General features: G+C 44.5%; 3 protein-coding genes across 7 annotated transcripts; 2 read left to right on the top strand and 1 right to left on the bottom strand.

Moving 5' to 3' along the window:
- Positions 1-1,168: 1,168 nt before the first annotated feature.
- Positions 1,169-13,263, top strand: cep85 (centrosomal protein 85). Of its 2 annotated transcripts, XM_075465170.1 has the most exons (14): positions 1,169-1,301; positions 2,218-2,277; positions 2,382-2,513; positions 6,190-6,971; positions 8,002-8,132; positions 8,303-8,420; positions 8,532-8,717; positions 9,161-9,313; positions 9,400-9,554; positions 9,653-9,770; positions 10,622-10,672; positions 10,767-10,874; positions 10,980-11,223; positions 11,329-13,263. In XM_075465170.1, exons 2-14 carry the CDS (start codon positions 2,238-2,240, stop codon positions 11,490-11,492), a joined length of 2,382 nt encoding a protein of 793 aa, XP_075321285.1. In that variant the 5' UTR covers positions 1,169-1,301; positions 2,218-2,237; the 3' UTR covers positions 11,493-13,263. The 2 variants fall into 2 exon arrangements, with proteins under 2 accessions (XP_075321285.1, XP_075321286.1); XM_075465171.1 differs by lacking the exons at positions 1,169-1,301; positions 2,218-2,277; positions 2,382-2,513 and adding an exon at positions 5,257-5,533.
- ubxn11 (UBX domain protein 11) lies at positions 10,505-16,748 on the bottom strand. The gene is made up of 13 exons (XM_075465177.1): positions 16,467-16,748; positions 16,274-16,314; positions 15,689-15,799; positions 15,437-15,537; positions 15,304-15,355; positions 15,139-15,218; positions 14,782-15,054; positions 14,613-14,690; positions 14,416-14,539; positions 14,235-14,338; positions 14,063-14,139; positions 13,709-13,858; positions 10,505-13,618 (listed from the first exon to the last, which is right to left on the bottom strand). Exons 1-13 carry the CDS (start codon positions 16,535-16,537, stop codon positions 13,462-13,464), a joined length of 1,419 nt encoding a protein of 472 aa, XP_075321292.1. The 5' UTR covers positions 16,538-16,748; the 3' UTR covers positions 10,505-13,461.
- Positions 16,738-22,573, top strand: fez2a (fasciculation and elongation protein zeta 2a). Of its 4 annotated transcripts, XM_075465174.1 has the most exons (10): positions 16,738-16,874; positions 17,076-17,573; positions 18,446-18,554; positions 18,725-18,968; positions 19,048-19,313; positions 19,512-19,592; positions 19,727-19,802; positions 19,883-19,948; positions 21,050-21,075; positions 21,531-22,573. In XM_075465174.1, the coding sequence occupies exons 2-9, from the start codon at positions 17,233-17,235 to the stop codon at positions 21,058-21,060; spliced, it is 1,194 nt and encodes a 397-aa protein (XP_075321289.1). In that variant the 5' UTR covers positions 16,738-16,874; positions 17,076-17,232; the 3' UTR covers positions 21,061-21,075; positions 21,531-22,573. The 4 variants fall into 4 exon arrangements, with proteins under 4 accessions (XP_075321289.1, XP_075321287.1, XP_075321291.1 ...); XM_075465172.1 differs by lacking the exon at positions 21,050-21,075 and having other exon boundaries at positions 21,531-22,570; XM_075465176.1 differs by lacking the exons at positions 19,512-19,592; positions 21,050-21,075 and having other exon boundaries at positions 21,531-22,570.
- The last annotated feature ends 728 nt before the right edge of the window (positions 22,574-23,301 follow it).

The raw sequence follows: 23,301 nt of genomic DNA, 5'->3' as shown, positions 1-23,301 counted from the left end.
TAATAATATTAACAATGAACAAAAAACAATAACACTTTTCCAACGCTAACTGTGTCAGATAACCTTTCATTAGTTGCGAATGGATAATCTTATGTCCTATCAGATGCTTTTTTCTCCCGTTTGATAAATTTAAAAGCCACCCACAGCATTGAAGCTCCAGCAGCTTCTGTAATGAAATACCCTACATTTATTATCATAATGTGAATTCATTAAACTTCCAAAATGGCCCCTCTCATCTTAAGATCTTTTGTTTCCACTGAAAGCCAAGTTGAACACATGTGTGTTGGTATGTGTGTGGTAGGCTGTTGTCTTGCTGCTTCTTTCAGCAGCCCAGAAACAAGTTTAAGAAACGTTTATAATTGTTTGAATTACATACATATTTATAGCTGTCAACTACAGATGCATTAAATAATGCTTTCAACATCAGAAAAATTACCCTGAAAAATTATTTATGTACTTTCTGTGTATTTGTAGATGTCTTGTGAATCATTAGAAACACGTTTCACCAATGATCAGCCTTGCACGTTTGATATTTCTAGAAACATCTGAGTGCATATTTTACTACAATGTACAGCACTTTCTGAATAGAAACTGAATTATTAGTAAATCCCTGGCACAATTTATTATCACTGCACAATGACAGTAAGTTCTACACATTTCTGTAGAACATGATATTACTTGTTGTTGATCAGTGCATATTTTTTATTTTTTTTAGTGCAATTAAAACCATTACCACATCCAAAATGAATAACAAATCCACACATCTTTTTGTATTATCGTTTACCTCAAAAGTAGTCCGCTAAATGTATCTGAAAACTGATTATTAAGGTTTAAAGCGTTTTGAACCCACGGAAAAAATTCACAGTTAATCTCGCCTTCTCGGCACGTCTTGCTTGGGTTCGTTCGTTTTATGTTACCGCAGCGGTATTTGGTCATATGACAAAGTTTATTTTGCCACCGTCTTCTGGTATTAGCAGCAATTTTAGAATAAGAGCCACTAAATGCTGCCACCCGAGAGCTAGAACTGTAACCTGCAAATCTAATCACAGCGACCACAAACTCCGTGCAGACAGGAAACACTCAAACAGTTTCACAGACAGCATTAACCTCCAGTGTCTAGAGGGTGGCGCTGTAAAATTAAACAAGCGGCCTTTGTGTCTTCGGTGGGTTGTCTGCCATCAGAAGAGATCAGTTTGCTAGCGGAACAACAGCAGCAGCAGTGGATGGTACAGATTCGGCATCAGTTACTAGCCTGAAACCGAGATTTGTTTCTTCAGTTGGCGTTTAAGTGGAAAAATAAGGTAGAGTATGCGCTTTGTCTGCACCGAGAGACAACCTTTTACCGCGAATTCAAGCACAAAGGCTCACTGATATACGTTGGGTTGACATGAACTCCTGTCGCTAAGTAAACCGCAACGCTGAGTTAGCTGTTAGCTAGCTTGTTCGACGGAAACCGACGGAAACGGATTTGTCATGGATTAGCTCGAATGGTTAACGGTACTGCGCATCACAATACAGAAAAAAATCAAGTTGTAGCTTTAAAACAAGCTTGACCCGGTTCGTATAACAGCCACATTTAGCTATGATTTAAAGTGTTTAAACGAATTCAGTTGAGCGGTTTCTTGTGGTTCGCTCGGAGCTCGCTTTGACTGCTTAACGAGTCATTTCCTTCACGAATTAGCTAACCTAGGGGATTAGTTTTAACAAACGAGATCTTATTCTGCCTCTACCCATCAGTTGTCACAGTTTCTTGGCTCAAACAACGCACACAATCCCTAAAGTCACTTGAGGATACAGGTATTTAAGATCGAGATTATGTAAGACATGTGGTCATGCTGTTATTTTTGTTGTTACTCGGACAACTCTGTCGCGGTTGTTGAAGGGCAGACACATTTAATAGTTAAATAATAGTACTAACAGCTGCTGAGCCCTGTGACATAACGCTTCAGTTCATAATGTTCAGTATGCAGTAAGGAAGGTTCGTTTAGTGCACATGCCTGACTGGTTTACTTTCAGACACACATGTACAATTCTCTCTTTTTTTACTGTTTACACGGTCAATTAATTCAATGGTAGGAACAGTTATGTATTTGCTCAAATAGATAAGCAGCACACTCAACTAACCCACATGAAGGAATTTCACATCTTTGGTAATTTTGTCAAATTGCCTGCCAGTAGATACAATAATGCATTTTATTTTTTCCATATTTCTAACAGGAGACTTTGGCTTGGATGGAATGAAAACCTCACAGAGATACATTGAATCCAAACCAGCTGGTAAGTTGGCACTCAGCTGACAAAATATTTGAATGTGGCCTCAGCTCCTCATGTATTGATATAGTGCCGTGGTGACATTGTGTCTTTTCGCAAACATACATCAGCTCGGTTTGCTGACATGGAGTGGCAGACACCAGCTGTGTCAGAGAAGTTCCAAAGTCGTGTTGGCCGTCGGCCCGGAACATCGGACAGTGGGGACACTGGTCTTGGCACTTCGGCATCTGAGAGCACAGAAGGTGATGACTTTTCGCTTGTTCTTCCTCTGCCTGTGGCATGCGTTGTGTAACATTGTTTTGAAGACTGTTGGGGAATACAAAATCACTTTTTATCATTAAAGCACCGCGTTTTTTTAAGCTGAATTGAAAGTAGAGAACAGTGGTGTACTGCAGCGGGGCCTCATACTTGGCCTAAACACCTTTAGTGTGCTGGAGTTGGAAAAGACTTTGTTTGTCATGTTGTTTCTAAGTCTATTTATGGAGCGGTAAAATGCTCGTGATCCACTGTGGATGCTGGGGAGATTTACAGAGGTGAATGAAAGCCCCAGTCAGAACTGGCCTAAGGCACTGCTTCTCTGCTGCGGTGTTTGGGCTGGTTGAGAGGAAGAGGTGTTGGTATATACCAATGCTGAAACATGTTATTATGTTTTGAATAGGAAGTGGAGACGGTGCATGTGTCTGTGCACCGTGTTTCTACATGTACAAACTCAATCTAGAAAAAATAATGGGCTGATGGGTGGTGTGAAATGGATGGCCACCTGGGATGGGTGGTCCCTGTGTCCACAGGAAACACTCTGAAATAATAGCCTGAACATTTATTGGAGGTTTATCTGCACTGATGCATTTGAGCCTCACAAAGCTGGTATTCACGGTGGCCAGTTTTATTGGACTTTACACAGATTTCCGCCTGATGACACGGTCCCAGTGCTGTTGCAACTTGATGTGTGTTTTTGTGCTTGCCCTCCTGCTGTGGTGTATTTGAACAGTCTCTGCTGCTTACGCCCCACCCTTCTATAGGAAGATGTGGAGAACAACTGGGATATATCTTCCAAAGAACTGATTCTGCCTACTCTAAATGTGTTTGATGTCGTCAAATAAGCCCTAAACACAGTCAGTGGGTCTACATGATGAGATTAATTCGATTATAGCTATAATTGGATTATGCTCCTTATTTGAGCAAAATCTCGAGCATGCGCAGAACCTCGAAGTCCAATTCCCCACGCGCTTCACCGTCTACAAGCACGTTTAGTGTGACTTTCAACCGAGTTATCCCGGGGTCTTAATCTGATCGCGAGTAACCCGATCCGATCCAATTTCTTGTCAGATTAAGGTGTATACATGAATTTAATAACTCAATCCTATTGTAATTTAGCCCTTAATCCGATTTTTACATTGCTGAGTGATCAATGAACTCAGGGTTTGGCAAGGCAGCATTCCTTGAAGGATTGAAATCGTATTCAAGTTTATGTTGGCTTGTTATCTGATATGTTTGGTCTAAAAGATTTTGTCTTCCTTAGTATTTTCCCTGGACTACTCTCTGCTGCTACTTGCATCGTCGTGATCGTTTGATATCGTTTGCTAATTTTAAATGTCTTAGGTCTGGGTGTGAGCGTCCATGGTTAATTGTCTCGTTTGTCTCTGTGCGGCCCTGCGATAGACTGGTGACCCGTCCAGGGCGTACTCCGCCTGTCGCTCAGTGGCAGTTTGGCGCTGAATTGGATTAAGAGGGTGTAGAAAATGGACGGATGGATGTTTTTAGATGTCCCAGTTTTACTTCTGCAATGTCACACCTCGTTTGACAATACTCAATTTATAAGAAACCCCTCTGTCAAAACAATATTCATGGGCCACATGTTATAAATGTAGGTATTTTGTCGGTACTGGTGTTTTTACAATCTTCAGGCATGCTGTAGCTGACTGTGCTGAACAGCAGGCAGTCAGATATACTGAACACCTGACATGTGATGCCTCCGTAGAGTCCACAGAGTTGTTGTCGTAGAGTGAGATGGCTGCTTTATTTTATTGCCTTATCTTTAGTTGTTACTAAACCATTTACTGGGAGACATCCAAATACTTCCAAACACTGCTTCTCGGGATGGATTTGTTTGCTTATTTCCTCCTGTTTGGTCGCAGTTTAGCAAGCATCGATTAATTTGACTTAGTTGCCAGGATATTGAGTGTCTTCTCCTGGATTTCAAGGCACACTACTCCTCAATATATTGTTTTTTTATTTTAGTTTCCAGTCTTCTATCTTTATAATAGTGTACATAAAGTCACCAGTAATCAAGGTTTATTGATTCTGTGTCAGAGTTTGAGTTCAGTTTGTCTGATGTCCGGTTGTGATGTTTTGAACTGGTAATATGATTTTTGTGTGGTTAATCAGCAACAATCAACAGTTAGACATGGTGGCTAATGGCTTTGAACCCCAGAGTAAACCCTGGACACAAAATGACTGTTAATCCTAAATTCAGCCAACTTTATAACTGGTATGAAATGTGTAGAGTGGAACGTGAACATGTTTTTGTTTACCCGACCTAACCCAGCAAAAGTGTGCAAGCGTTCAGTATTAGTTGTGTTTGAATCTTTCCAAAAGCAGGAATGTCTGCAGAGCAAACATCGAGCTAATGTTCTTGTTACAGAGCAGTTTAGACTTGTTCTAGCCAGGCACGAATTAGTGCAGCCTAAAGGCTTTTTTATATATAGTTGGAAGATTTCAATTCTTAAAACGGGATTTGATATATTACCATTTTAAATCTTTTTTATATTCCTTGGTGAATCAAAGGTTTTCCAGTCTAATGAGGTTGTGGTTTAAACTGAATAGGGAAAAAATATCCCATCCAGGCTCTGACTTTGGATGTACACGTGTGATGCGTGTTACAGTGGGAGGAGGCAAGGTGCTTAAATAAGCGGCACCCACAGATCACCCTGTAACTTGAGAGGTGGGCTATAAATACCCCTAACCTTTCCTGTGTATGTCTGTTTGTATGCATTTGCTCAGAGCTCGGTGCAGGCTGGTTTGGCTGTGTGAGGACAATACAAATCTGGGCTCGGGGTCTCCTCGCTGCTCGGCTGACAGTTTTAGCTTCAACGGTTGTCTCTTGTGTTGCTCGGAAATGCAGGAAAATGTTTTCTGTTTTCGATTTAAAGCGTCTAAGGCTGTGCTCGCCTCGGTTCAGCTTTAGAAAAAAATGCCACAGCTAATTGCCTGTTTGTTGCGTTCGAGTGACTCCCCGTCTCTCCGACCTCAGCGGGTCTGTCAGGTTTGTAATGCTGCTGAAAACAGTTGTGTAACTTCAAGTTGTGTTGATGCTTGTGGAGATGTTTGGTGTTGCTTGGGATCTTTCTGTTTTCCATGAGGTCTTCGTGAGCATAATGTGATCCCTGAGCTTTTCAGATGACGACAGTTCATATTTTTGTGTATGTTGAATGGAGGGTGGGTTCAGTGTGTACTTTGTTGTGTGCTCTGACGGTACTAATCCTTGTATGTCCTCAGAGTATTGATTATTAAAGCTTACTTGAAGTGGTGAGAGCCTCTTAAGTTGTAACAAAATGCAACAGTTTGTCGTAATTGTCCTTTATGCACACATAAGGTGACATCAGCTTTATTTAACACGGATTTGTTTAGGTAATACACAGCTTTTGTTCCTTGCTTTTTTCAAGTCTATTATAAGCCTTATTCCCTGAGTTGAGTCAATCAGAGCCGGTTAATTCTTTCATTGGTGACACCTCATCATCAAAGTAGGCCACCTATAAACCCCGCTCCTTATACTTTACTTCACTGTCTGAAAATAGAGAAAATGGCCTGAAGTCGTGCTCTAGATACTCTGCACTGATTTTAAAAGGGCGTGTTTGTGTAACAGATAATGAGAATATAACCATGTAATTTCTAATGAAATTCCTCTTTTACTCCTTCAAGATTTCTGCAGTTCCAGCAGCAGCCCTTCTTTCCAGCCCATCCGCAGTCAGATCCCCATACCCACTGCACATGTCATGCCATCCACGGCTGGTGCCCCGACCTCAAAGCCACAGTTATTTGGCCAGGAGGACTCCCTGTCCTCAGCTGAGGGTCACAGGTCTTCCTCAGGCTCAAGAACCCCAAGTGGCTCCACATCGAAGTCCTCCTCTCTTTCCAAATCATTATCTTCACCAAACTTGGATGCTCAGGCCGGTGTAGGAGTAGATCATGTGGGACGCAAGCCAGACTGCCTGAGCCGCTACCGCAGCCTCGTCAACGGGCTGGACCACTCGCTTTTTCCCACAGATCACACACGGATGGATGAGGGACAGAGGTTTGACACCCCTGCTGTGGAACCTACTCTAAATCAGTCAGCCCTGTTAGGGGGGTTGTGTCCTGATGTCAGACTCCAGTTACAGGCAACTGGGATTAGAGACGCTGCAGACTGCGTGTCTGAGGCCTACAGAGGAAGTATGGACCACAGCTATAAGGTTCTGCCTGAAGCCAGGCCGGGCCTCTCTGGCACAGCAGAGGCCTCTAATCAGAGGGCTGCTCAGCCTGGTGCAGCTGGATCTGCTGGAGTTTATGCGAACGCTCTCAGTCTGCAGACTCAGGCCCTGCTGAGGGAGCACACAAGCCCAAAGGGTTACGATTCCCTGCGGCCGGACAGATGTAGTGAACTTTCTAGCTGGCAACAAAAGCAGCAGCTGGAGAGTTTACGCCTACAAGTGGAACAAATGCAGGCAAGTATCCACTCCAAACAGAAATCTACAAAAATGTTAGTCACGAAGTACAATCTGTCTATATGGCTAACACAGTTAAGACTACCCTTCGACTTTTAAACCACCCGAAACTGTATTGTACCACTGTATTGTACTGAAGTATGTGAGAAGCATGTCCAGCATGTTTAGCTTATTTTAAGGATCAAAATTGTTCATATGTTAAAAAGAAAAAAGGCTTTTTTTTTTTTTTTCCAGTATACGATCAGCTTGAAATGAACTAACTGTGTTTGGCCTCAACTGGTCAAACCTTCTGACACACACATATTACTTTCAACATTGCAGAGTGTGAACTGCTGCAGTCACATTAATGGACAGAGGCTCAGCCATGGTCAATTAATTTGACAAGATCAGTTACCTTATTACTTAGATAAATGAATAAGGCCACTGTCCAAACGTTCTTCCTCCGCTGTTTAACTTTACAACATAATTAGCTTCAGCACAGGGTCATTTTTTTTTTCTCTGTCAACGTCTGAGCCAAATAACCGAGAGAAGCTCTGTCTGAGCATAACAGCCTTTATGTTGGAGACTGTGTCTTCACTTGAAGTATATATCGCATTATTCCCTGAGTTGATAGCAGCTATGATATTTGTAAATCAATATCAAGTGTATCTTCGTCTTGTCTTAATCTCAGTTTGTAGTTGAAGCAGCAGCTGTCTCGAGTCTCATCTGCTGCCACAGCAACGGGAGACTACTTGGTCCCGACCTCATTTAGTCTCACTTGCACCCTTTTGCCTTCGTATCCACAACACGGCCCTTTGTCTCAGTTGCGGTGCACAGAATGCACTCGTGCCAGAGAGGGTTCCAGTTTCTATATATTCCTCCAGTATTCCACACTGCTGCCTGTGTTGGGAAAAAGTAAAATTTTGCAAAGTGTAAACGTGTTGAATTTACAGGATTCTGTGAAGTTATGCACATTACCAACAATCCCTGATGATGTAGTTGTTATCTTTCAGTGGCATTGACACTTATTAGGTTTCCTTTTTAATTCCAGTTAATGAATGCAGGAGTGAGTCAGTACCCGCCTCTATACTCAACACCACTGCACTCAGAATCGGGCAAGTGGGACGCTCTGGTCAAGGCCAGTGAGAGTCTGCTGAAGGAGAAAGAGCTTATCATCGAAAGGCAAGTGTTTACAGCAGTTTTATTACTTATGCTGCGATATTCTTGAGAGGGCACGGTAAGGGACGCTGTCCCCATCTGTAAATCACGCCATCATGTGTAAAATATAATTCCCGATACTTACTCCTACTGCATTGTTGTTCTTGTGTTGGTGATGGTTGGACACAATACAGACAAAAGCAGCATATGGCCCAGCTGGAACAGCGTCTGAGGGAGAGTGAGCTTCAAGTTCACGGAGCCCTCCTGGGCCGCGGGTCGTCTTTCGGGGATATGTGTATGCTGCGTCTCCAGGTGAGTGAAAGCACGCTTTGGTTCCCACTGACAACACTAGTAACACTGTTTTTCACCATTTAAAAAAACAACCCTCAGCCGAATCTTTTATTTCACACGGTTGTGTTACAGGAGGCTCAGAGGGAGAACGCATTCCTGAGGGCGCAGTTTACTGAGCGCACTGACTGCGTTGCCTTGGAGAAAGCAGAGGCAGAACGCAGACTGGGGGCAGTTGAGGCTGAAACACGCCGACTAACTGAGAGTCTGAAGGAAGCCTGTGAGAGGCACGCGGAGGAGATGAAGAAACAGGAAGAGAGGGTTTGTGCTTACCTAACACCTCTTCCTAACCCAACTGTTGCAAGCAGGGCAACCGCATTGTGACGACAAACAAAAAAAGAGCGGTTGGTTGGTTGAACGCTACTCTTTGATCCGGTTTTACACCGGATTACAACTCAAGACAGTTGAGAAACAACATACTTCAGATGACATGAGTCTGCGCAGGAAAGCAGCACCACCACCCCAGCACAACCTGAGACCTAGATAAAAATCAGTATGAAGCTTAGCTCATGAATATATCTAACTTCATTTCCATAGCTGTCAGTTTTAACAAGTTCACTTCCTCATTTTCACCAAAGAAGGAAAAAACAAAAACAACTTGAAGCAGCTAAAGCGTTTTCTCTGAGCTCAGCAGCTGATGTTGAAACGCTTTGTCACATTTTTCACCATCCCGTGTAACACGCCTGCGTGTTATGTGTGTGCAGATCCGCAGTCGGGACAAGCACATCAACAACCTGAAGAAGAAGTTTCAGAAGGAGGCGGAGCTGAAGCGGGAGAACCAGCAGCGCATCGAGACTCTGGAGCGCTACCTCGCAGACTTGCCCACCTTGGAGGACTACCAGAGCCAGAACAAACAGGTACCAACAGTCGAGCTGCTCTGTTCTACTCAGATCAGGTGTGTACAGTCTAAAATGTGGACAAACACGTGTGCTCTTTGCATCAGCTTTTGGAGGCTGAGCAACAAGCAGCTCAGCTACAAGAGAGAGTAAGAGAACTGGAAGGCAGCCTGGAGACCACACGCTCACAACTATGGGACAAAGATGCACAGCTGGAGGAGCAGAAACGCCGAGAAAGAGACCTGCTGACAACCATCACTGAGTAAGGACACTGTGTACCGTCCTCTCTGTAGACGCTGAGTGACACGGTAATAAAGCTGCGTGTTGAGTGTTCTCCGTTTTTACTGTCGTCTTCATCAGTATGCAGCAGCGGGTGCAGCAGGGCCTTGAGGATGGAGCCAGACTTCCTTGTGTGGATATTGAGAAACTTCGAGGAGAAAACAGCTCTTTGAAAGAGGAGCAGCAGAAACTCAAAAAGGTTTGTGTGTGTCTGTGGTGTTTTAAAAAGCTTCTTGGTCCACCTTATATTTTTAGGATTTTCTTTATCTGTTATTTAGAATGGGTGTTCAAAAAAGTTTTAAGACTATCGCTGTTTACAAATGAGAAGCACGTACATTTAAGTATATTTTAATCTCTGAAAAACGAAGGATTTTAAAGCACTTCTGACTCAGAAGTGCTTTAAAATGAGTCCTTATGTGATAATCTCATGCGGCTGCTTCTCAGCTTAATGCAGGACTTCTTGCTTTGAGTTAAAAAGAAAAAAAAAGGCACTTATTTAAATAATAATAATAATCAAAGGTATTATATATATATATATATATATATATTTTTTTTACATGCCATTTACGTTCGCCACGTAAAAACGAGCAAATTGTTGAAGACCAGGGCCGCAAATAATGGAGGTGTCCATTTACCTCCGTGGCACTGATTTTTCCATTCAGTTTTACCTTGGGCAGTGCTTTGATTATTTAGACACTTTTTTGTTTGCAGAAAAGTAAAAAGTCCAGAGTTCATACTGACAAACATGTGCCGGTAAAGGCTTCTCGTCTTAAACGCTTACTCTAACAAAGCTCAGGTCACAGCGTCACTCTCCAGCAGAGCACGCACGACGGGTGATGTAACTTATTGCTGAAGGATCTGTTGAAACCGAATTGACCAGCAGGTGCAAGTTTGACTGTGTAAACATTGCATTCATGTCCTAAATCTGCGTCTGCACAGTGAATCCAGGGTTTGTTCTGTGACTAAAACTAACAGGAAAAAAAAGTATGAAATCAGATTTGTGCCAATAAAATCCAATTTTATTTTGAAGCAAAGTTTTTCTTCTTGCAGGTTATTGAGAAGCAGCATCGGATGATGGAACAGCTCGGCTCCCAGATTCAGGTGTTTTTCTCTTCTCGGTGAATCGAAGTGACGGTGTGGTTTTTATCCGTCTTTATGGTCTTGTTAACGTTTGTGAGTCTTTGTGCGTCTTCAGGCTTTGGAGGAGCAAATATCTCAGGAAGAGAGCAGCTCCCAAGCTCTTAGAGAGGAGGTGTTGGCCAAGGAGCAGAACACGTTGGAGCTGCACACCGCCATGAAGGAGGTGAGATGAATGAATTCTGTAGCTCAGTTTGATGTAGAGAGAACCCGAGTTCTCAATAGAGCCCGACTGCTCCGCTCTTAAAACTTGCTCTGATCGCTGTTGCAGCTGTCGACTCAGAACCAGGAACTGATGGAGCAGAATCTGACTCTGCAGGAGCAGATGGGCGATCCAGAGCAAAGGAGCGCTGACCAGGCCTCCTCTGTCCTCCAGCCTGCGGGAGCTCGTCTCACACAAAGACTGCACCTGGAGATTGCGTCCTGCCTCAGTGACCTGCGCTCCCTGTGCAGCATTCTGACCCAGCGAGCCCAGGGACAGAACCCCAACCTCTCCCTTCTGCTTGGTCTCACTGGTAAGCACGGCTCAGATTTGACTCTTTAGACTGTTTAGAAAGAAATGTGTTGCAAAGAAAGCAGTTGGAAGTGGCATGAGATGAAATGTCTCTTTATGTTTGCAGCACCTCCAACGGTGGCGGGGCAGGACGAGGACTGGATGGATCCCGATGTGCTGCAAAAGAAGCTGGTCGAAGCCCAACAGCTCCGTCGCGATGTGGAGGAACTGCGTAACGTAATACTGGACCGCTACGCGCAGGACATGGGCGAAAACTGCATTACTCAATAACTCTGACATCCAGGTGATGGAGGAGACTCGCAGGAGCTCTCACAGGCGCGTCTTTCACGTGTAGTAAATGATTGTCAGAAAGAGGACTGGATTTTTTTTTTTTTTTTAATTTTCTCATAACCAGGACAAAGGAAAGCCCAAATGGTTTAGCTTCTGCTTTTCTCTCGACTGACTGAACATTGAGTCTCAAGCCCCTCCCCTCCTCCCCTGGTGAGTTCATCTATTTCAGTCCAAGGGCTAACAGAAAATAACTTACCTCTAATACTTGATCCTTTAAGCATTGTGTGTGTTTTTTTTTGTTTTTTTTTTATAATGATAACATGTTACTGTCTGTTACCAAACAGTCTTATACTTAGTTCCACACTAGTGGAAAACTCTTTGTGTAGAAGTCCCACGAATATAATTTATTTAAATCTCCGTTTCCCTGTTTCGGGGGAATTATCCTTAAGTGGTTGACAATCAACTGAAAATACCTTAACCTGTGCTTTTAACTGAATTTGCAAAGAAATGTTACAAATGCGCCATTTTTTTTCTAATGGCAAACACTGTAACGTTACACTCTGCTGTGATGTATAGGACATAAAAACTGAAGGATTTAATACCAAATCAGCTCCTCACACCAACGGGCCTACAACAGTTTTAATACCAAAGAAACTCCGGTTGAAGCGGTTAGATGTTTGTGAACGCAGCTCTCTGCTGCAGGCGTCGTTTTGATCGAACACCAGCATGTGCCTTTTGTCACGTATGCAACTACAGTGCTGATACGGTTTCCACCAACCAGAAGGGCTGTTAGCAGCTGTACTCTTCCAGCATGACTTGTCTTTGTCAGAGTAACAACCAGTAGGATAGTCGTTACATTCCCTGACTTTGAATGTAGAAAAAACTCTGGGCCTTATCACGAAAGATCAAATAGCCCCCCCCAAAAACGTTTTTTTTTTTTTTGTTTCTGCTCGATTACTGAATCAAAGTGGAGAACTAAAGTCCAGGTTGAGCTCGTAGAATTTAATTTATCGTCGATAATGGCTGACTTGCATTCAACAGAGTGGTTAAGTGATAAATGTATGACTTAGAAACAGTATTAATCCTCGGTATTATTTATTTTATTTTCCGTCTGCTTTGACGACTCAGTGTGAAAGCTCTCTGGGTCTACCTGACTGTAATAATGTGCTAATGTGTTCGGACAAACTCGGCGTCCGCAGCGTGTAAAGGTCCCATGGAGTGGCTTTTTAGATTGTAATTTTTTCTCCGTGGTTTTGTTGTGATGAGACGTTGGGGGGAGGGCAGGTTCTCCTCAGGTGTTTTAATCCCATGTGATGATGATTATGATGATGATGATTGGAAGGGTTGGCTGGATCACCCCTGAATCAATCACGGCGTCCTGGAGGAACATTTTGTATCCACCCAGAATAGAGGAGAAGCCATTTTGGTGGGGAAAGAAAAAAACAAAAACTTGTCACTTTACAGGAAGAGAAAGGGATTTTAACATAAAAATATGCAACAGTGAATTATTATTATTATTTTTTTTTAAATGTACAGAGCAACTCTTCCCCCATGGACACACGAGCCATATTTCATTTCATGGGACCTTTTAAACCTCAGCAGCACAACATTTCTCTTTGGAAAAGTCAGGCTCCGCATGCCTTAACATCTCAAACGTTTTGTTTTCTTTTTGCAAAAGGGAAAAAAAAAATGGACAAAAAAGGCGTTTCTATTTTCATACTTTTGTTCTTGTTTGTATTTGCGAATTTTAGAAATAAAGATTTTCAACATTTTTGGTTTCATTTAATTGGTCTCAGACTTCTCAAACTGCAGCCTTTTCAGCACTTTGGTGCAGTTTTTGGGGTCACACTGTCATGTTGGATGAGAGCTGCACTGAATCTGTGCTGAGACGTGTCTTTCTTACCACGACCTGTGAGCGTTTTGTGCGAAACGCTCACAGGAAAGGACTCGCGCACAAGCTTCCGTACGTTTATTGTCTTCTGCCTGTGTTGCCGCTGCGTTGCCCCTTTCGCAGCAGCAGAGCAGCGTTTGTCAGCAGTCCACAGGATCGCAGCGTCTGGCTGTCGTCGTCGAAGCTGTGCGGCGGGTACGCACTGATGATGTCGTAACCAGGCAGACCGGCTCCTCTGTAGCGCGGTGAAGGACAAGCAGCCACATTGTTATAGAAGCTGGAGCTCAGTGAAGGACGCTCTCGGAGCGGGAGGATGTGCTCTCACCTGTGTTTGTCCAGATAGCTTCGCAGCTGACCTACTGTTTCTGAGAGGTGCATTCTCACCACGTAAGTACGACTCCCGTCTTCTGACTTCACCTTGAGCGCGATGGCACCTGTCGCAGATTGAGGTTCGTCACAGCTGAAGGTCTTACCTCTGTACATACACAGGAAGTGGCAAATGAAAACAGGAAGACTTCCCTCCTGATAGTTTGTCGTCAAACATCATGGCAAACTGGATCGTTTCAGAACAGCATGAGCTTGCAGGGACTGACCCTCTCTGGTGAGACCACTCCTCATTCATTTTAGACAACAAAACTTTTTTAACTCTGTGTGCTGACATGGAAATATTTTTGCCTACCTGTCCATGACTGCTTGCAGTGCTGGTGTTTCTACGAGTGTCACTGAGCTGCTGCTCTGGGCATCAGATGAACCCTGCTGAAGGCGTGCAGACAGTGTGTGTGTAAAGCAGAAGTGTACATGAGCGCAGTTTTTGGTAGGTTCTACTACAACAATCCCTTTGTGCTGCTCACCTGCAGCGTTGTTCTCAGCGCGTCCCTGACATCAATCACCCGACCCGCCTTGACTACAAATCTTGGCAGCTTGTCCAGGAACTGATCCGTGGCCAGCCTCTTGCCTTTTTTCATTAAAGGAAAACCTCAAAATGACAGCGAAGACAGGATTTTCACTGTAGACGCTGGGTGCAGAACAGACCTGCTAACTGATGGCTGACCGCGCTTGTTGACCCATCTTTCTCCCCACGCACAGCCTTTCCCTCCCCGGGAAATGTGTCCCACGGCAGCCTGGTTACGAATTCCTCATGTCGCATGTCGTGAACCTGGACAAATAATTTATAATGAGGCACGTGCACATTTACACTCAGAGAGAGAAGAAGAAGAACAGAGACGCACCTCAAAGGGTACACCATCTGGAAATCTGTGTTGAAGCTCAGATGGGAAATAACCGTCCATTAAGTCCCCCATACACTGCTGCAAGAACCAGAGGAAAGAGGCATTTATCCACCTTAAAGTTTCCGGTTTGTGCCCAGACTGTTTCCCCTCATAGTTTTAGGAAGCTCACCTGGGTGCTGTCCTCCTGGTAGGAGCGGAAAGGCCCATCGAACATGACGACACCATTGCTGTAGAGCCTCAGTTGAACGGGCTCCTTTTTTGCCAGCTTTGCTCCCGTTGCCGTCGTTTGCACAAAAGACTCCCCTTCCCCTGCGAGGACGTTCAGCTCCCTGATCCTCTGCAGCACGAGGTCAAAGTTCATGTGAAAGCTCCAACCAGTCTGGGATGGATCACTCGTCTCCCCATCTCCCACCCAGATCAGACCGTAGTCATTCAGAAAGTTCTGCAACACGCGGGAGAGACAGCTCGATATAAAACCTCCCACTGTACTGAAAACACAGTAACACGTGTCATTAACTCATCTCACCTCCATTTCATGCACTTGATTTTGCAGTTGTTGGCACCTTCTTTCAGGATCATCTCTGCCACTCCGGCAGCCTGCACTTGCTAAATACACACACACACACACCTCTGACATAGAATTGACTTCATCCCTTAAAGCGCATCAAACTCAGGTGTGCGCGTCATTTACCTGATTCCTCCTGAGCGCTCAGCCTCTTCTCCAAAACCGAAATCCTGTTTTCCTTCAGTGGAATGCAGAAAGCACACAGTGAGAGTCTGGCACCTTTGTCTTTGCTTTTCATCCAGGGGAGGCGTGTGTTCACCTTGTGCTTTATCTCCCGCTCTCGGCTCTGCACCGTCTCCTCCAGCAGCGCCACACGCCGCATCATGGCTGACATCAGCTCAAAGTCGCTCGGAGGAGCTCCTGATTGGCATTTTTTTGTTTTCAGTTATGGAAGGGGAATATATATATATTATATAAATAAATTGTGATATGCTGGTTTAGATTTAAGTAGGACTTTCAGAAATATATTGCACAATCTCTGCACTGGTAGTAAAACAGTGTATGCTTCCACCTTGCTTTGACGGAGCTTTGGACTCTGAGGTGGAGGCGCCTCGATCAGGATTGTGGGATGCGAGTGGAGGAGAAACGGAAGAGTCATCAGCAGCTAGTCCTGCCTGAAATTCTAATAAAAGCATGAGACGATGACAGAAAGAATTTCAGAAAATAAAACTAACTGTTTGATAAGACTGTCAGTGGTGGGAAATTAGCATGGAAAGCACATATACTCAAGACCAACAACTCTGATGAAAGCTCTCACTCTCTTTTTACGCCTCTTTACCAGAAATGGGAGTTTTTCTAGCTTCATTTAAACTCTGGTGTATTTGTTATTCAATTTGCAAATAAAGATTTTTCATAGGATTGTCGTCCTAAAATGATCCAGTGTTATAAGACCATGAAAAAGTGGAAAATGATCTATTCCATTGTAATCTACAGCAGCATGTTGGTTACACACCAGGAAATGTAGATTAATAATGACAAAAATATAAACTACATAGGCTATTACGGCGAGATTTGCTCAGCATTGAATAGGTACTTCGGTGTCTCCTCCTTCATCGGTGGTTATTTCTCTGTTATTCATCTGTTGGGCACAGTTTACCTTGCAGCAGATTTCTCCTGAAAGGCACCTTTTGTCTACTCCTGCAGACCAGAAACGAGACAGTGTGTCTTTATCATCTGTGCAAGTAGGCTACTCTTCGCCGTTGTACAAAATAAAGTAAATAAATAAAATTTAAATAAAAAAAGCTGCAGTTGTGTTAATCTGTCACAGGACCCGTGTCCTCTGTACTTACCGTTGTTCATTCAGGGGCCCCTGCAGAGGAGCGCGCCTCGTTTTCTTCAGCATGGCTAAGGGAGAGCTCATTTTTGCTCTACGCGACAACACCTGAGAGTCCCCCGGTTTGCTGTTCCAGGTTGGGCCTGTTCTCTGGGATCCCTCGTTGTTATTTCAGTTTGTTTGGCGTCCGTTGCCATTAGCAACAGGAGGGCAGGAGATGAAACCCGCAGAGTTCCCGTTTCATCCACAGGAGGTCGCTGTCTGCCCTGCACACTGCGGGCTGCATCCACTGCCGCAGCTCACACAAGACACACTTTTTACACGTAAAAGATAAAAAAAAAATTAAAAAAAAAAGGCTTATAGAATATGATACCTTGTCATAAGTGACGCTACCGGACAGGAAATACAAGTTAATCTGAAACAGGTGAATGCCAAATGGGTCAGATTTAATCATTTTGTTGTTGTTGTCGGTTTGTTTATATTTTTTTAAGTGTAGCTGTAGCTACATACCCAAAAAGTAAAAAAAACAACATATCGGACTGAGTAGTTTAACCCAGAGGCTTGTATTTCTTTATTTGTTCATTCGTGAATTCACTCATTCATTCATTTGTCCATATTTTCAAAGCGGTCTCCGCGGTCTCGCGCACTGTTCCCACGCGGCCCAGCGTCCTGAGTATCGCCACTAGTGGGCCCGGTGCAGCCTTGCTGCGGCCGCACAGAGAGGATGTGGAGGCCTGTCAATCCCACAGCGACAAATCCATCCTTTCCCCGGAGCGATTAGCATGGTCCGGGCCATGGCCGCACCTTTCGACGGCGACTGGCCGGACCTGTGCGACCCGACCGTGCCTTCAGAAAAAGGGCTGCAGCCGTACAAAGGCCGCGTCGCGGCAGCTGGGGAAGCAGCCACGCAGCTCTTCTTGGATCAGGATGATCCCTCCGAGCTAAGCGGCGGCGGCGGCGGGGGCTTCTCCCCGGAGATATCCGGCGGTTTCGGGTCCATAGAGGATCTGATTAACGGGTTCGACGAGAGGATATCCGCGTGCTTCGGAAATGCTGACGCCAAGACGGACTGCGTCGCTCCAGTGAGTGCGATCGCGGAGGACACGCTGCTGGAGAAGGACGAGTGAGTGTTGGTGTTTGTGTGTGGCCTGCCCGCAGGCTTCGTGTTCATCACGGCCGAGGATGAGCAGGATCCGTCACGTTTGGAAATCATACAAAGCAATGTTATGCGCCCTCTCAGTGATATGATGGGCTGCAACTCATATCATCCTCCGTGAAAGCACCTGCTCCTGAAAACCGGCTGTCAGGTCTTAGCTTTGTTTTTGAAAATGGGTACATTTAGGATTGTTTTTTTTTAATCTCCTTTATGTCTCTCTTTTTTTTGGTCTAGTGTGTCATTTGGTCTGCTAATAAATGGTTTAACTTTAAAGACATCTAAAGTGAACCGTAAGATGAGTTGGGGGATTATATGTTTAAACTCGGCATCGGAACCGTTTAATCCGATTGTTGTGTTTGTGGGTGTGAGGTTTCTTTGGTGTGCACAGTCACTATTATTGTCCTTGGGTTCCGGTAACCGACATAACCACAGGGGTACTCCAGCAATCCAATTAAAGTTAATGATCTTAAGTATAGTCGAGGCAAGTTTATTTATGGCATCTTTCATACACTGAGGCCGTTCAACGTGCCTCCCATCCAGTGCATTGCAAGAATGTCCACAAAACGGCAGGAAAAGATACAAAAAGAGTAGAAAAGATGAAATGGAAGAAAGACGTAACGCAAGTTTATTAAAGGTTTGTGCCAGTTTAACTACAGTTCTATGAACTGCCCCACATTTCACCGCACCCCCCCTCCTAATTTATAAGGCCGACTTAGTCATACACAAGTCAAGTCACCTTAATGACACCATCAGGGTTTAAATGTCCCGAGCTATGAGTGAACAGCCTCTTTACATGCGGTTTGCTGTGTCGGTCAGAAATATTCTTGGTTCCCCCACAGAATCTGGAATGCTCTTACCAGTAACTACGGCCGCGTGATGCCGGTGGACTGGAAACGGTCTCGAACCTGCTCCCTCTACATCTCCTCGTTCAACCTGGAGGAGAAACCTGTGAGCGACCCCCGGCCTCTCCCCTCCCCTCCCCTCCCCTCCCCTCCCACCTCTGCCCCACTTTCCTTTCACCCCCCCCAAACCTTAGCTCACAGATCTCACATTTTCATTGTGTCGGGGTTGAGCGTGGTGATTAACCCCCCCCCCCCTGCTGCTCTGTTCCTGGCCAGAGAAAGACTGATGTTGCGGAGGAGCTGTCGGACGAGGACGAGCTGAGGGAGCAGCTGGACATGCACTCCATCATCGTCCCCTGTCTGGCAGAGGAGCCCCTCGTCACGGCGGAGCAGGTGATTGAGGAGATAGAGGAAATGATGCAGGACTCATCGGACATGGAGGCGGAGCGGAATCCGCCGCAGTCGGACCTGTCCACGCTCTCCCTGGATGTCCAGCGGTGCAGCCCCGGCTTTGAGGAGCGTGAGTGTCCGCCTCAGTACATCAGGGCGGTTTGTCTTCCCAGCAGTAGCTCATGTTCATGTCTGTGCGTGGGGTCCAGGGGTCAGGGCCCTGAGTGTGGCAGAGCTGACGCAGCGCCTGGAAGAGGCCGAGACGAACATCGGGAGGTTTTCAGAGGAGCTGGTGCAGCAGCTGGCCGTCAGGGACGAGCTGGAGTTTGAGAAGGAGGTGAAGAACAGTTTCATCTCGGCACTCATTGATGTGCAGAACCGGCAGAAGGAACACCGGGAGTCACTGAGGAAGAAGAAGAAGCTAAAAGGTGGAGGCGGGACGTCGCAGGGCCTGACGGAGAAAACGCCGGCATCGGTCAGTTGGCTGTTGCTACAGTCGGGTTTTAAGGAGCCATTACCAAACTGCTCATGTGTCAATCCCTTGAAAAGTTTGTAGAGTTACAGCTCCTGTCAGACGAAAGAGATTTCTCTTTTGCTTTTTGCTGCACGTTTTCCTCACTGTTTTGATCCTCTTTCCTCTTGTGTTTCTTCACTTTTCTTCCTTCCTCCTCAGCGCTTCAGCATGGAGGGGCTCTCCTCCGTCTTTCAGAACAGCTTCCGGCAAACATTTGGGAGTGGGTGCAGGGACACACAGGTTACTTTCCCTTTTTCTCTTCGTCCCTGAACTTGATCTGTCCGTTCGCGCCACAAAGTCTTAAACTCGTCTCCAACTTCTGTGCATCATTGTTTTTAAGTCTCTCTCTCTCTCTCTCTCTCACGGTTTTACAGTATTTGACCACGGTCATCCCTTATGAGAAAAAAGGACACCCTCCCTCCGTCGAGGACCTCCAGATCCTGACCAAAAGTAAGCGTCTGCGTCTCTGCGGTGACGTCAGACTTTTTGCAGCTGAATCGTCACCTCTGATTTATTGATTAACTTTGCAGTTCTGCAGGCGATGAGAGAAGACAGCGACAAGGTGCCCAGTCTTCTCACAGACTACATCCTCAACGGTGAGGTTTTTTTCTATTCAATGCTTACGCATCCTCATTCTCCGTTCAAAGATGATCACTAATGGTCGTTGCTGCGCACCAGGACACCGGTGGTTTTGCACATTCGAACCACTTCACTTCAAATCATCTGTACTCCGTGTGCTGACAGAAGGTTTCAGACATTCAACATTGTACTTCAGGCTAATTTTCAAGTAGATCATTAATCTACATGCAATATCCACAACATTTTTCCTTAATAAAAGAGACTGAAATGTCCCATTTATGTAGGTGTTTGAACTAACTGAGTCCTGGGGCCCTCTACCTCTGTCAGCTTGAGATTTCTAAACTGAAATTCATTTGTACCCAACTATTCATTGGGCATAGTAAACTAAAGGAATACACCATCCTATTTATGGTGAAAACCAATTTACGAGCGTTTGAGAGAGTTGCCTATAGCCACGTGAGAGACAGTTGTGTTCACGCAAAGATCTCAAAATGAAAGAAGTTTGGTGCCACTTAGAGACTTTATAGATCTGACTGCCCCCCTCTGCCATGAAAATTCTTGAAAAATGATCTTGGAAAGGGATTCATTTAAACGGTCCATCACTGAGGACAGCGTGTAGTTTCCCAACGTGGTTAAACTACACCGCTGCTGCTTCATGTTGATGCTTTCAAGAAGACAATGAAATGTAAAATCTGCTGCGTGGCCACTTCATAGATGACTCATAGTGCCGGAGAGCGAACGGTAAGAAAACACGGATAGTTGGTAAAATCATCATTTGTGCTTTTGTTTGTTGTTGAATGTTCAGCAGACGGACGACTAAAGTCTTCTAATAAGCATTCAAACTCCTCTAGATCAAGCACGAAGACCCTCTTGCAGAAAGAGATTTAGAAAACTAAAGCCAATAATGACAAACTCTGAACGCGGGATGATGCACATTAATCACCCCCCATAGTACAGGAGTTTCTTATGTGTGTCTCATATTTAACAATTCGAGGTTTGTCCTCTCTGTGTCTTTTTTGTTTTCTTTTCACGTTGTCCTTTCACTCCGTTTATTTTTTGTCTTTCTCTGCCTCTTGTGTTCTACTCTGCATCACTCTTTGCTGCCTTGCACTGGCTAGCTCTGGTGTGAGCCACGGACTGGGAGGTTTGTGACACATTCACATGTATGGTGCACTGTTGTGGTGTTTGTCACTCGCAATGTGAGCGCGCCCCCTCGTGGCCACTGAGTGCAGTGCGGCCTGACCCCAAACTTCTCCTCCTCACTTCTTTCCTCTCCTGCACAGCGAGCAGCTGCAGCGTGGTTGGCGATAGTTTTAGTGTTTTTGACTTTTTACGCTTCACTTTGAGACACTGCTGTTAGTTAGTTAGTTATGTTATAGTTAGTTAGCGTTACTTAGACTGCATCTGACTGCAAGCATTTAACCTGACTGTCACCCAACCTGCAATCTGTGAAGGGTTTGTTTTGTTTCAGTGAGTATTAACTGCTGTGCAGAAATGAGGATTTTTTCCTTTTGGTTTTCCTATTCTTTATGTCCCACTTAAAAATTTTATTTAGGCTCTAATCCTTTGGGTAACCTTTATTGTTGCTGTTCTTTCCAGTGTTTTGCCCGACTTAGAAGAGACAGACGGACACTCTGCGGAGGCTTCTGACAGTTTACCACGACGACAAGTTGGAAGAGGATAGATTGGATTCACAAGCACAATGTTTTTACCTCAATGCGTGTCTTTTTTTTTTTTTTCTTTCAATCTGATTTAGAGTTTTTGTTTTTTAATTGAGCAGTTTTTATTGTTGCGTGGAGCATTGTGGTTTGCAAACTTAGTGCATTCCTGTGAATCTCTACCTTTTTTTAGGTGTGTATTTAATACTTTGCACTATCAAAGTGTGTCCCAAAAAGGGTTAATTCTGTGGGAAATACACTTAGAGATGAGATATAAGTTCGAGCAAATCGCCGGCATAAAGGGCTTCGTATTAATCTGAAGTGCTTGAATATACTCTGAGCCAAGAAACAAAAGCACTGAGTATGTTGATGCAGAATTTTGCCTTAGTGGAGAACTATTTAAATGGTTTTTAAAGCAGCACATTCATAAGGCATTAGAAGACAAGTAAGCAGAAGACTTAAAAAGAGATTCCCGGAATGATAAGCGTTTAAAGCAGCACATGAAAAGGATCAGAGAGGGGGAGGAAATTGAATGCAGGTATATAACAACACAAATAAATCCCTCATCTTATTCTCAGCTGTCTACATAGCTACACACAAAGTGTACAATCTGCTCCTCCTATCGGTATGTTACTCACATAATCATTGGGATTTTCTGGGCGAAACTGTGTTGATGGTTGAGGTGGTGTAAACTGGACTGATGATAACAAACTATGCATTTGAGTGAAAACTGAAACTGACCCATGCACTGTCTGTACTTTTGCGAGCTGGAGCTCTGAATCAGAGCGCAGTGCGTCGACGTGCCTGCCGTGCACAGAGCAGCCGACATTTATACTCTGTGTGTGTTACTTCATACAAGCTGCCTTGGTCTGAACTTTTTGTATTTTGAAAGCAACTTATTTTCAACGAATGTCCTGTCTCTGGAACCTGTCTGTGTTTATTTATTTTGTAAATATTATATTTGAAAATGAAAAATCTCTTCGTCTCAGTGTATTTGCTTCATTTAGGGGGGGTAAAATCTAGTAATATGGATTATGAATTAACCCCTACCCTCACCATATCACTTGGTCTTCTCCCTGCAACTAACATAGATTAGACATGCGATTTATATGTCGACCTTCCCAGGCTAATGTCGACCCAAAACTGGGGGGGAAGTCACAATATTGGAAATAAAGGGGGATGAGCTCGTAAGAGCGTGAAAGCGTCTGCAATTGTCAATACTTTATATGTTTGATGTTAAATCTAATTATTCTAAACTGTATAAACACTCAACAACTGCATCATTTCATTAGATCAGCTGTGGAAATGAAAAGTCGAAGTGTGAGACCCCACAAAGATGAAAGAAATGACACAGGAGGCTGGGTAACCACCTGAAAATCCGAGTGCAGTAATCAGGACTTCAAGAACCAAGCAAAGTTCCACTAATCAGATCTGCGAAGGTTGACCTCCTACAATGACACAATGGACAGAGTGCTTCTTGCACAAACATGCTTTAAGTGCTTCAGACTTGACACAGGTGGGGTTTTAGTGGATTTGTGGGTTTCTGTCAGAGCTCAGACAGCATGAAGGACACGGCATGATGTCGACCTCTTCAGAGTCCTTACAGGAAAACGGCACCATTGAATTATGTTTGTACTTCATCAGCTCCCATGAGGTTCACTATTTTTGGCATGAGCCATGGCAACCACAGTGAATGCTCATTGTGGGGCTGC

This window comes from Odontesthes bonariensis, chromosome 5, assembly GCF_027942865.1.
Source record: "Odontesthes bonariensis isolate fOdoBon6 chromosome 5, fOdoBon6.hap1, whole genome shotgun sequence".
Lineage (NCBI taxonomy): Eukaryota > Metazoa > Chordata > Actinopteri > Atheriniformes > Atherinopsidae > Odontesthes > Odontesthes bonariensis.
Note: the sequence above shows the minus strand (reverse complement) of the source record. Positions and strands in the feature narration are given on the sequence as shown.

Bases quoted from the DNA above. Each gene is read 5' to 3' on its own strand.
- cep85 (XM_075465170.1), top strand. From the start codon at position 2,238: ATGAAAACCTCACAGAGATACATTGAATCCAAACCAGCTG. The intron at 2,278-2,381 runs GTAAGTTGGCAC...AACATACATCAG, and splicing joins CATTGAATCCAAACCAGCTG to CTCGGTTTGCTGACATGGAG. The intron at 9,771-10,621 runs GTTTGTGTGTGT...TTCTTCTTGCAG, and splicing joins AGCAGCAGAAACTCAAAAAG to GTTATTGAGAAGCAGCATCG.
- fez2a (XM_075465172.1), top strand. From the start codon at position 17,233: ATGGTCCGGGCCATGGCCGCACCTTTCGACGGCGACTGGCCGGACCTG. The intron at 18,555-18,724 runs GTGAGCGACCCC...GTTCCTGGCCAG, and splicing joins TCAACCTGGAGGAGAAACCT to AGAAAGACTGATGTTGCGGA. The intron at 19,803-19,882 runs GTAAGCGTCTGC...TTAACTTTGCAG, and splicing joins CCTCCAGATCCTGACCAAAA to TTCTGCAGGCGATGAGAGAA.
- ubxn11 (XM_075465177.1), bottom strand. From the start codon at position 16,537: ATGAGCTCTCCCTTAGCCATGCTGAAGAAAACGAGGCGCGCTCCTCTG. The intron at 15,219-15,303 runs GTAAATGACGCG...GTGTGTATTTAG, and splicing joins GAGCGCTCAGGAGGAATCAG to CAAGTGCAGGCTGCCGGAGT. The intron at 14,140-14,234 runs GTGAGCAGCACA...GCACGCCTTCAG, and splicing joins CGCTGAGAACAACGCTGCAG to CAGGGTTCATCTGATGCCCA.